Raw genomic sequence first — 13,039 nt, 5'->3', positions numbered from 1 at the left:
AAATGCTTTTAATGAGAACTGTCTTTCCCCGGGCTCCAGGAACCACCCCTCAGTTTCTGTGCTTGTGGCTGCCCCACACCACACCTCATTAGCAGGTTGAAGGTGGGATGCCTGATGATCCACAGCTGGTAGTCAGCTCCTTTCTGGTAAACAGGAGGTAGTAAATGACAGCCCTGGCCGAAATCAACAGAAGAGATCTTCACCTTTGTCTCTTGCCCTCTCTCGTGGTCCGATCTCACTCTGGTTTTTTTCCTTGTTCTTTGTTCTTTCTCCTTCCGTCTGGCATCCCTATCAAACCAGGGCCTGGAAGGCCTTCCACGAAGCACAGCCCTCATATTGCCGCTGCCCGAAATATATACATCCAGACCCGCAGGCAGAGGAAACTGCACTTTGTGGTGGGAGGATTCGCTTACCTGCTTCCCAAGACTACCGTGGTGCTCCGGTGTCCCACACGCAGGTTCCGCAAGCCCCTCATCACCTGGGAAAAGGACGGCCAGCACAGCATCAGCTCCGCTCACGTCACTGTGGCCCCTTTTGGCTACCTAAAGATCCATCGCCTCAAGCCCTCAGACGCAGGCATCTACACTTGTTCCGCAGGGCCCGCCCGGGAGCAATTTGTAATTAAGCTCATTGGAGGAAACAGCAAGCTTGTGGCCAAGCCCCTGAGCCTTTGGAGCGAGGAGGAGGAGGCCCTGCAGGTGAGGAAGGCCAATCCAAAGGAGGCCTTGCAAACCCACAAACACCAAAATGGCATCTTCTCCAATGGCAGCAAGGCTGAGAAGCGCGGCCTCTCTGCAGACCCTGGGAACCGCTATGACGACATTGTGTCTAGGCTGCTGGAGCAGGGTGGCTGGCCAGGAGAGCTCCTGGGCTCCTGGGAGGTGCAGGACTCCGCAGAAAGGAACGCATCCTCTGAGGAGGATCCCAATACTGAACAAGCCCTCTTGCATCTCCCCTTCACCATGGTGGCTGAGCAGAAGCGCCTAGATGACATCCTCAGGAACCTGTCGCAGCAGCCCGAGGAGCTACGAGACCTCTACAGCAAGCACCTGGTGGCCCAGCTGGCCCAAGACATCTTCCGCAGCCACCTGGAGAATCAAGACACGCTTCACAAGCCCTCTGAGCAGAGGTTTCCTCCCATGGCCATCCCACCTCATAAACACGTCTCTAGCTTCAGCAGCTCCCTACGGAGCTCCTCTGCAGAGGCCGGGGGCAGCTCCCGCAGGCCTCACCGCAAGCCCACCATCTTGAGGAAGATCTCAGCGGCGCAGCAGCTCTCAGCCTCCGAGGTGGTCACCCACCTGGGGCAGACTGTGGCTCTAGCCAGCGGGACCCTGAGTGTGCTTCTGCACTGTGAGGCCGTAGGCAACCCAAGGCCTACCATCCACTGGACCAGGAACGGAGAAGCGGTTCAGTTCAGTGACAGGTGAGCCTCATAGAATCCTGATCTAAGAGGAAGGGTTGGAAAGAGAACACGGGCAGCAGGAATCACCCCCTAGCTTCCAGACATGTTTCTGATAGGTAGTATTAGAGAAAAATAAAGCATTTAATGTCTCTGAACACTGTAACTCCATCTTTATAATTGATTAGCACTGCTTCCCCAGCCCCTTAGGAACCCAAATATGAATGAGATGCCCTAGGAAATGTTTTAAATATTGGGTAATGGATAATTACCCGAACTTGGGTAATTGTCTCGAAAGGACACCATTCCAAGCCACAACATTATTGTGTTTCTGCCTCATGGGCTGAGCCATTGAAAAGCTTGGATGGACATGAGGACCATCTCTACATTTGTTTAGCTTCTCAGGGCTGGCGAGAGGACAGCTAGCTAGCACCAGCTACTCCCTAAGCAATCCTACCCTCTGACCAGGCTAAACCAGGTATTTGTTCTAGGAAGTTTTATCCTCCGTTATACCTGTGATTATGCATCCTAATGTCTTATGGTGCCTCTGTCTGGGGGTGTTGGGATGACAGCATGTATTACTATTGGGCTCCTGGGACCAGAGCCATTCATAAAACTAAAATCAACGATGGTACTAGAAACAACAACAATCATGCTTTTAGCAGTGCCTGTGTAACAAGAACAAGGCTGCAGTTTCAAAGTGTTCTCACTTTTATAACGGCTCTAGGGTAGCATGGAGTACTGACAATTTGTCAGGCCACCTCCAAGGTCACTGTAACCTCTTTCACTCATGTCTAAATGACCACAGAAGCTCAAAGTCCAATTGTTGACAAGGCCAGGGGGAAGCCTTGGGCATAGTGACTTCAGTATTGCCTGTACACGTCATTTTTGAGTGCTCCTCAAATCGGGGTTCAGTGGTCACAGGAATTTGAAAAGTGCTCTGTTAAAGCTAAACAGATGTGTTTACTGCTGCACTTTATGTCTGATTTTTAATATAGCACTTGATATTTTTATTATCAAAATAATAAAATGGCTATAAAGCAATTCAGATGATATTCCAATCTATAAAGTAAAAAGCGCAGCTTCCCCTCCTCGCCCCTTACTCCCCAGAGACTACCACTCGTAACAATTTGGTATACATCCTTTTAGAGATTTTGTGTATTTTATGGCATTATATAAAGCCATCTACACACTTAGGACTTGGGTTTTAATGGGATGTTAGTCATGCTCAGAACCTCTGACTGGGTTTTTACTCCATGTGTTTATAACGGTGTGTAGAGATCCGTGCCGCGGCGCCTTTAACGGCTGATAACTGCTCCTAAAAGCACTTAACTATTCCCCAACTGGAAATTATTTGGGGGTTTTCACTTTTCTTAACTCATTTAAGCATCCCAATGTGTGTTCTCACTTTCCAAGAGGACAGTGTCGTGTGCAATGCTTTCAGAATACTCTTTTGATTATACACACACACACACAAATAAAAAGGGGGGAGGCTTAATGTGTTCAGAAACACTGGTAATTCCTGAACTAGCACATGGGAAGCGCTACCATGGCCTTTTTTTAAATTCACCTTACCAGGGTTGAGCATCTAATTCCAGTATGCTTAAGATGGAGATGGTTTATTAGAGGAGGCTAATAAGTAACCTAGGTGCTCAGGATAGTAAAGCTGGATGAATCTAAGCCAAGAGAGAGCAGGACTTGACTGTCAGTCACTCGGGACAGTGTTTGAAAGGCATGGTAGCATCAAGAGGAATGAATGTACTGGAGACTGTGGATAAACAGGGCATTTTTAAATTTATTTTTTAGATGTATCAGTGTTTGCCTGCATATGTGTGTGTGTGTGTATGTGTGTGTGTGTATACACTTCATGCAGTATTTGCTAACATGAGGGTTTTCTTCCCTAGATCTAGCCTTGAAAATGCTTTGCAATATAAACTAATTGCATGCAATCGAGAACCAAACCTGAGGCTCTGTTTCTGATGTTTGACATTACAATGTTTGCAATTTGCTGGCCACTAACAAATATGGCTGCAACTTGGTTTTCTATTGGGTTTTCCAAATTCTAGTTGAGAAAGGAGAATAAATGCATCTGCTCCGAGCATATGTGAGTCACGAGACTGCCATGGGGCCACTTTGCTGTGGACTGGTGGGGACCTTCGACGCCGAGTCTCACTGCTTGTCTTCGTCACTTTATCGTCATGGTTCAGAAACATTCATTCACCTTCAGACAGAGACGTGCTGAAATGTCCGGTGTTAGAGTTAGCTCCATCAGTCTGTTTTTGCTTAGCATCCAAATCCTCCTTCCTAGGAGTCTGCAAGATCCAGCTGCCTGCTGGTCTGTAGGACTTTCCAATTTATTAAAATGTATAATAAATATCCTAGACTATCAAGAATAGGTCAAGGCAGAAAGAGAGCCAAAACTCAACATGAGAGAAATTAGTTTTACCAAAGAATGAATAAAAAATTCAGATACTGTTGACCCATGTTACATGTAAAATTTACTCTATGAAATAAATCCACATGATCCTTAGAAGCACATGTCAGCTTCTCAGGCAGTAGTTTCCAGCGTGTCTTGAGTATATTGTGACAGACTGGTTCACTGTACCCCCTATTTTCTTCCTTTATTCTGCCAGGCTTACCACAACAGATCTTGTGCTAGATATTGAGGATGATGGAAAAGCAGCCTCATTTCCTATTGATGGGAATTGGTAGAGTTAGGAAGCCAAAGGGATGAAGGCATTATTCGTCATGAGGAGAGAGCATATATCCAATGCTCCTATAGATCAACCCACAGGGAATATAGGGATCAATGAAACAGGAGTGCATGGTTCTTGCAGATGATTTGCATTTAGAGTTCTATTCCAATAACACATATCAGAGGGACAATAATACATATTATAAGAACAATAACACATAGAGGAATAATAACTCGTATCAGAGGGACAATAATACATATCATAGGGACAATAACACAGGTCAGGGGGACAATAACACAAGTCAGAGGGACAATAACACAGACCAGAGGGACAATAACACAGGTCAGAGGGTCAATAACATGATTCAGAGGGACAATAACACAGGTCAGAGGAACAATAGCATAGATAAAAGGAACAATAACACATATCAGAGGGACAATAACACATATCAAGGGGGCAATAACATATATCATGGGACAATGACACATCAGAGGGACAATAACACATATCAAGGGGGCAATAACATATATCAGGGGAACAGTAACTCATATCAGAGGGACAACAACTATCAGTGGGAGCTTTCCTGATCCCTCTAAAACAGGACCTCTCCTTCCCAGTTATTCTCGAGCCCTTTAATTGTGTGGCATTTGACCTACAGGATTTTCAGATTGTTTGATTGTCATATTATTTGCTTGTTAATTGTCTCTCCTTGATGGCACAGCCTTTCTCTGCTGCTCTAATTCTAGTGCTCCGGTGGCAAGTGACACCGAGGAGATACTAAATAATAGGGAGAACGAGACAGGGAGGAGAGATAGGGAAGGAAGATACAGAAAATTAAACAAGAAGTGATGGTAATATGTATTTAGGTACAAAATTAAAAATGTGATAGAGAAACCCTTGGTGACCACACTGGACATACACTCTAAGGTGATGTCTATAGGCCACAATCCGAATGATGACCAGTGCTCAGAATATGCTGCCCAGACAAAGAGGCCTTCTGGACAAAGGGACAGTTATACAAAAACTCTAAGGGTTTTTTGAGCCTGTTGTGCTACAGAACACCAGAAGAAACTCATTTGGGTGCAGTGTGGGATGGAATGAGGTTCTAGGACTAAGCAGAGTCCCAGGGAAGCTTTAGTTTCTAAGGATCAGGAAAACATTTAGGGAAATGGTAGGCAAGAAAATAAGCGACACAATCTAATTCCCAATTTGACAGATTCGCATTTACTATTCAGTGTCATGGGAATTGTAGCGAAGTAGGAGCTGCTTGTCATCACTCAAGGATAAGCTCCAAATACCATTGCACAACACACAGCACTTCTTATCTCTAACATCTGCCCATCCCTCTGGCCTCATCTCTCACTAGATCCCAGCTCATGGCACTGAACTGTGCCTGCAAGCAACACCCAGTTACTTACAGCTTATGAATTTGCATTTGCGTTTGCATGGGACCTTTCTTCCACTGTGTCTGGCTAATTCCTCTTCTTTCTCAGAAGAAGCCTTGCACCAAAGTCTGGGTGAGATGACCCATGCAGGCCCCTCCCACGTGCCCTAGTCTGAAGTCTTTCATAACCCCTTACCATGGTGCACCAGAGCTTTTCTAACTTACCTTCTGACAGGTAGATGTTTGAAAACATGTTTTATTTCCTCCAGATTTCTGAGAGCATATTGTATACACGAAGGTAAAATGAATGAACAGCGGAATCTCTAGTGGATGCTGTTGTGTAAACAGAAGCTTCCTAATCACTGGGAGGCCACGGTCTGTCTGGCTTTTGTTCAGAATAGGCAGAGTTGGATGGAGAGTGACACCTGATTCTAAACCAGTGGTCCTCAACCTTTTTAATGCTGCAACCCTTTAATAACAGTTCCTCGTGGTGTGGTGACCCCAACCATAAAATTATTTCATTGCTACTTCATAACTGTGAATGTGCTACTGTTATGAATCATTATGCACAGATCTGATATGCAGGATATCTGATATGTGGCCCCTCTGGGTTGAGAACCACTGTCCTAAACAGAAGTGTGCCGTGTTGCTCACCTGTTCTCTTCTTGAGCCATTTCAGAAAGTCCCAAGACTCTGTGGCACAGGGCACATGACGAAAGCATTCATATAACCAAATAAAAATGGGGCACAGATACCTTCTTCATCACCTCCAGACCCATGGAGGGGTCGTCATGCTCATGATTGGCACAGCTGATGTTGAGAGCTCTTCCACTGGCTTTCAGGAACTCATTTGTGCCAACTTCACAAATGTCAAAATTGCAGTAGAGAGATGTCTCACAAGCTTGCTCAGAACCCCACAATATGGAGCAGAAATGGAAGCCAAAGCAGTCTGAGTCCTTTTCTGACTTACATTTTCGTTATAGAATAATTTTGGTATTGGTTAAATGCATGGGCTTGTTATTGTTTTTAAGGAAGTCATCAAAGCTAACTAAACTTGATGTAAATTATCACTCAGCATCCCAGCCAGCTAGCTTCCAATTTATATGACTTTTATATTTCACTTGTGTGTGTCCGTCTGTCTTAGGTGTATCTTCTACTGTATGTAGCTTCACCTTCACCAATATGAAGCCAGCTACTAATATGCACACACTTGGCACTCAGTTAGCATTACAATTGTTACATCCAAGTGCTACCTTTGTATGTCTACAGAGCTGTGTGCATGCCTTCAAGACCAAGATCAGCAGCAAGAATAAGCTAAATTTTTTATTGTATTTCAAGCATCCTTCTTAAATCATCACATTTTGAGTTGAAATTCAGGTCATGGTCACCTGCAGTTCGTAGCTGGGTAGGGTCTATCACACACCCTCCACACCTCTAGCTGAAAGCGCTAGCATATGGCCCTTCTCCTAGTCTCATAGCAAGATTTTATATAATCTATATAAACAGCTCAGTATTCCGCAGTCTGAATGTGGCTATAGACACAGTACTTGTAAATACCATGCTGACTTCCTTACAGAAAGGAGTAGCCGCATTCTCTAAATTGGCACTAGAGAGGGACTTACCAAATTCAGATAACGTTTGCTTTTTGCATTCAAAAATACCTAAATTTTACTGATCAAGCCATAGCTTCAGGGACATTTTTGCTCTGTTTAACATTTTTATACCTAAAGTGAGCCAGTAGCACACACTGCTTGTCGTTCCATAAAGGCCAATAAAGGCCTTAAAACATGTAAGTATGACTGCCTCTGAAGTTGTAGAAGTTTCCAAGTGAACTGCAGGTAAACATGAGGAAACCCGCTACTTAGAAGAAAGTCTTAGATTTTCCTTAGGGATGGGAGACAGCACACAGGTGATATTGTACCCGGACAGGGAGTGCTGGGGAATGCCTTCCTTCTAATCTCCAAGCCTGTGCCCACTTTATCCTCCCATTCCTTTCAAATCCGTTTACAGAAGGCAGTGATGACAGTCAGTCTGGAATCAGAGCAACTTGGACACAAATTGCAACTTTGTCACTTACTATATCAGCCTTAACCTTTTAAAACCTTGGTTTTTCTTTCTAGTTAAATTAAAATGATAGCAATAAAACCAGACACTAATATGACATTTTATCTTTCAGAGCATGAAGGGTATAGACAGCTTAGCCTTTAATCAAATACCTGGGATGGACAACTTAAAGACAGCAAGGTTTGCTTTGGCTCATAGTCTCAGAAATCTCCGTAGCTGTCCCTTGTTGCTGTTGCTTTGGGCCTGTGTAGGAGCACATGGCAGAAAGAGTTATTCACCTCATGAAAGACAAGAAACAAAGGAAGGACTTGAGTCCTAGTAGCCCTTCGTGACCTAATTTCTCACACCAGGTTCTGCCTCTTAAAGAGTCCTTTACCTCCCAATCATGTCCAAGGATAGTGACCATCTTTTGTCACGTGGACCTTGGAAGACACTTATCCAAACCATAGCGACAGAGAACCAACATAATGTCTGTAATGTTCCCAATACATGATAGATTCCCATTTTTCAATATTCATAACCATTGTCGCTTAGACCTACAGCCATTGCCTTTCCAGTCTCTCTGCTGAGATGACCGCTAAGCTTTGGAGTTAGGGGTATGGTATAGATGCCCCTTTTAGAGATGAGCACTTCACCATCTCTTTACATTTACAGAACAATGTGTAGGCTCTCAGTGGTGTTCTGGCCAGAATACATTGGACAGTATTCCAAAGTAGCGCTGGACAGGAGATGGATTAAGGAGTATTTGGAAAGCTTTATCTTGGGAAACACAGAGAGTCCACAGATGGAAACTTCTCAGAATGGACGAGAGAATCAGATGAAAAATTCCTCCAAGGTCAATCTCAGAACCATAGTTGTGAATAATGCTATATGTAAAAATCATAAGTCCATGAAGTGCACTTTCCAAGTTTGTAGATAATATAAAAACTGGAGGCGGCGAAGACGGAGGGGAGAAAATAAACCGGTTTCAGTTTGATTTGGCTTATTTCCTTTACAAAACTAAAGGAAATGGAGATGACAAATGTTTTTCCCAGTTGAAGTGTAAGAATAGCAAGCCAGAGAAGTAGGAACCATCCCAATAAATTCTGACTCTTCAGCAAAAGAAAAGCCCCGAGGGAGCATGCAGAGGTTACAGAAAGATGCTCACAAATTGAGCAGGCAGAGCCCGTCAGGGGACACTGGCAAGAAGTGCGACATAGAGTCAGCTCTGGTTCTCCCCTCGAAGGCTAGGGAGAGAGTGTCTTCAGGTCCCACTTGTATTTAGTTTATTCTTCTTAGAGGGGCCGTTCTTCATAAATCACAGGTATTGTTTTTTTTTTCCAATATTTCTGGTTCTTTAATTGTGTAATTCCAAAAACCAGCATCTTCAGAAATATTTTCTACACTCTTCTCTCCCCAAACTGGGGAAAGCTAGAGACTCTTGAGTTTCCACGTATTCCTGAGGTCTTTATGGATATTGGGCAAATAATTATGGAACATGTCAGTTTAGCTGGTTTATTAATTAGGAGAATTCTTTTTTTTTCTTTTTATTTTATTTTTTTTCTCATTTTTTTTATTCAAGATTTCCATCTCCTCTCCTTCTCCTCCCCCTTCCCTCCCCTCCCTTCCATCCATACCCCGACTCCACCCCTCTCCAAAGACAAAGAGCCATCAGGGTTCCCTTCACTATGTTTAGTCCAAGGTCCTCCCAGCTCCCCCTAAGTCCAGGAAGGTGAGCAACCAAACTGACAAGGCTCACAGTGAGCCCGTCCATGCTGTAGAGTTCATGTTCATTGCCATTGTCCTTGGTTTCTCAGTCCTCCTCCACCGTCAGCCACATTCAGAGAGTCCGGTTTGGTCCCCTGTTCCATCAGTCCCATTCCGACTGGACTTGGTGGTCTCCCGTTAGATCTGTCCCACCGTCTCAATGGGTAAAAAAGCACTCCTCGCGGTCCTGGCTTCCTTGCTCATGATCTCCCTCCTTTTGCTCCTCATCAGGACCTTGAGAGCTCAGTCTGGTGCTCCTATGTGGGGCTCTGTCATTTTCTCCATCCAATGCCAGGTGAAGGTTCTATGGTGATATGCAAGATATTCATGAGTAAGACAATAGGATCTGGACATTTCTGGCACCCTCTCCTCAGCTTCCCAAGGAACTAGCTGGGGGCGTCTTCCTGGACACCTGGGAACCCCTCTAGAGTCAAGTCTCTGCCAACCCTAGAATGGCTCCCTTAACTAAGATATATAATTCCTTGTTCCCATATCCACCCTTCCTATATCCCAACCATCCTATTCCCCCAAGCTCTTCCCATCCTCCACTTCACATGAAGAAATCAATGAGACACATCAAAATTGGAAATGCATGTTGAAAAGTCAGCCAACTTTCCTTGCAAAGGGCCAAATAATAAACATTTGGGGCATGAGCTGTGTGAGCTACTCAGTTCCACCCTCAGCTGTCGACAGTATCCACACTGTATACAGTGCTGCGACAAGACTTTATTTACAAAAACATATGCTGACTTGAGTTTAAAGACAACCCTGACCCACCAGTCAGAAAATTCAGACCTTTCCATGGAGAGCTTATAGTTTGAAACAAATTACCCAGCAAGCAGATAAAGCTATCCACATTAGCAAATTCAAGTCCCTATGAATGTCTAAAGAGAAAGAAGCCAGAATCTTGGCAGGAAGCAGAAGGACAAGGTTAAGAATGTGCTGTCAGGTGGCCGTTCCCATTCCAAAAATACTTTCTGGGCTTCCATCTGCACAACGGGGAGGCTTCAGCAGTAAATGACTTCTAGTTGGTAATTGCATGAAGCACATCAGAGATTTACGAAGTTGCTTCAGCTAAATGGGAAACTTTACAAACCTCAGTCAGTTCCCCGGATTGGATTTCTGCACAAACTCAGTCTCTGCCGCAAGCCTCTGGACTACTGTGATTTGGGGTTTCCCAAAAGAAATCACCGAGGAGGTCATCTTAGAGAGATCTCTTCATCTGCTTCAAACTTCATAAAATTCAGACTTGAATCACTGTGTTTACCTCTTCCTAAATAACTACCAATGTTAGCGCAAATTCCCCCCTACCAGAAATGAGGTTAGGCCTCGTGTCTTCCTACCTGGCCTCAGTAGATGACAGGATTTGGTCGGGTTCAAAAGGGGTCAAAAGTCATTCCCCATTCCTGATCGCAGCATACTATAGCTGAACAAATTACCTTTGCCTCCTCTCAGAAATAATACAAAGCCAGTTACATGGTGAAAGAATAAAATTATTTAAAGCATGTTCACCTGTGTAATAAACATTGGTTCTCATTCCCCCTTGTGGTACATTTTAAGTTAATCTCAATAATCTATAAGCAGGAAAAGAAATATTCCTCTCGAGATAAGGAAAAGAACCACCCCTCATTCTACACAGTATTTTTAAGTTCTCTGCATGTTCTTAAGTTTGTCTATTTGCCCCTAAATTCCCTGCTTGCCAGTTCTCATTCTTTTGATCAGTTGTTTTATACCTTTCTAAAATTGCAGAATTCTGGCTGTTTTTCTTTAAACTGTTCACTTATTGGTTATGGGATAACCTGTCCTTCTGATTTAGAAGTTCCAAAGTAAAGAATAGTACTGAGGCCATTGCTGCCAGCCCAACCCAGTGTGCCCTATGACCTTCGTCCTCTTTGCTCCGCACCGCTGGTCTCTCCCACTGCCAGCCCCATGCCCCCTCCTCTGTGTGCTGAGTTTATGCTATTGTTTTAAAGCCCCTTGTCTCTCATCCACTCGCTCTTCTCACTCAGCTCCCCATGCTAAACAAAATGGCACAAGCCTGTCATCGACCAACTAGAAAGCAGAGGCAGGAGGACTACAAGTTCCAGGCAAACCTGGGCTATACAGAAGACACTAAACTTTGTTAACCAATTGCTGCACAGCATCCATCATGTGTGACCCCGGGCCTGAAGGAGGACCAATGGTTACACTGATGGCTGTAGCAGTAACAAAAGAGTAACTTCACTGCTGTCACGTATCGTGTTCCCAGCCTTTCCTACATGCTTCAAATGCATGAACGCATATGGAATCAGCACCCTAGGTAGGTGCTGGAATTCTCATTTACGGACGAGGAGACTGTCATTGAGAGGTTAAAAGAAATGACTCGTCCAAAGCCACAGAACTAATTCATGATAGAGGTGACTTGGAACCCAGTGCATAGAGTTCCGGAATTTGAGTTCTAGTCCACTACCCACCATGGTTCAATGTGGTTCTGATCGCCTTCAGCACATTTGCTTTGAAGGTCACTTAAACAAGAATGTACTTATTCAACATGGCAACATTCTGGTGAACATGAGTCCTCACCCTTGAGCTCATAGTTTATAGTCTAGCTGAAGAAATGAAACCCTAGCAATGGAAAGAAGCTTTGTAGAATGGTTGGGAAAGAATTCCCATGTGAAGGAAGAATTTCTGTGAACTACAGTACTGTAACAGAAGAGAACTTGGACTCATTGGGGAGAATTTGGGCAAGTGGACAGAATGTGGAAGGATTTCTCTTCTCCCCACCCCCCAAAGCTAATGCCAAAGAGTCAGAGGGGTCATCTTGTCTGAAAGAATGGGTTGTTTCAAAATAGGAAATACGTTTGAAAGAATGGGGAAGAAGTGTTGTGTGGATGTCTCAGAAAGCCAAGTCCACACTTTCTGACCAAAGGTATAGTCAAAGAACTGAAGCAATACGTTTTAGAGAAACGAGATGTGGTGGGGAGGGGAGTCCTCCTTACCTGACATGACCACAGTTCTGTTGTTTGTTGGCTTCAATCATACCCACTCCATGTCCCCTCATCTTCTGGTTTCTCAGCTTCCAACTCAGCCCCAGAAGACTCTGGTTTCCATGTTCCTGTGCCTACCCTTTCCAAACAGGCCTGTCGACCTGAAACTTAAATACAAGCTGGCAGAAATCAACTACTAACAAATTAAGTTACCTTAATAGAGTAGATGCCTAAAACAGAGCATTCCCCACACCCCACCCCACTCCACCCCAGGAATTTTTCTCCCCAGTTCTTTCCCTAGAGCAAAGCAAACCCCATTCTCCATAATTAGCCCTCTCTTCCTAGAGAGCCCTCCAAACCTCTCGAAAACTCCTGCCCCCCCAGTGGTAGCCTCCCAATCCCAACTAACAAATTCTATAGCTACATTATAAGAACTACAGGAATCAAACTTCCTGTTTGCCCTAAAAAATATTAGCCTTAACAGATGGTTAGGGAGGATAAAATTTATACATGGACCAATGTGCCTAAAATCCATGTATGAACAGCATTCTAATTCCAACTAGAAAACAAGATTAAACAGTGGGTCCTGAAGATATTACAGAGTTGGAAGAGAGAACGTATTCAATCAAACGAGAAAGCCTGTCCCAAATCCTGTCTCTACCTGCAAATAACTATGTACCCTTGCTCTGAAGGTTTAGGAATGTAAATAATTTATACAGTGACCACTGCAGGTCTGTGTGGACTTATTTTCTTAAGATGACATTTAAAGCCTTTATATGAA

General features: G+C 44.1%; 1 protein-coding gene across 1 annotated transcript in view; it reads left to right on the top strand.

Annotated features, from left to right (window-relative positions):
- The window catches only part of Adamtsl1 (ADAMTS like 1), a 348,621-nt gene that overhangs the window by 251,793 nt on the left and 83,789 nt on the right, over window positions 1–13,039 (top strand). The window contains exon 19 of the mRNA XM_038334446.1: window positions 301–1,426. Coding sequence (XP_038190374.1) covers window positions 301–1,426 — 1,126 coding nt within the window. The remainder of the gene's footprint in view (window positions 1–300; window positions 1,427–13,039) is intronic.

The sequence above is a fragment of the Arvicola amphibius genome, chromosome 6 (genome assembly GCF_903992535.2).
Source record: "Arvicola amphibius chromosome 6, mArvAmp1.2, whole genome shotgun sequence".
NCBI lineage: Eukaryota > Metazoa > Chordata > Mammalia > Rodentia > Cricetidae > Arvicola > Arvicola amphibius.
The sequence above is the reverse complement of the archived record's forward strand: the minus strand, read 5'-3'. Positions and strand labels throughout refer to the sequence as shown.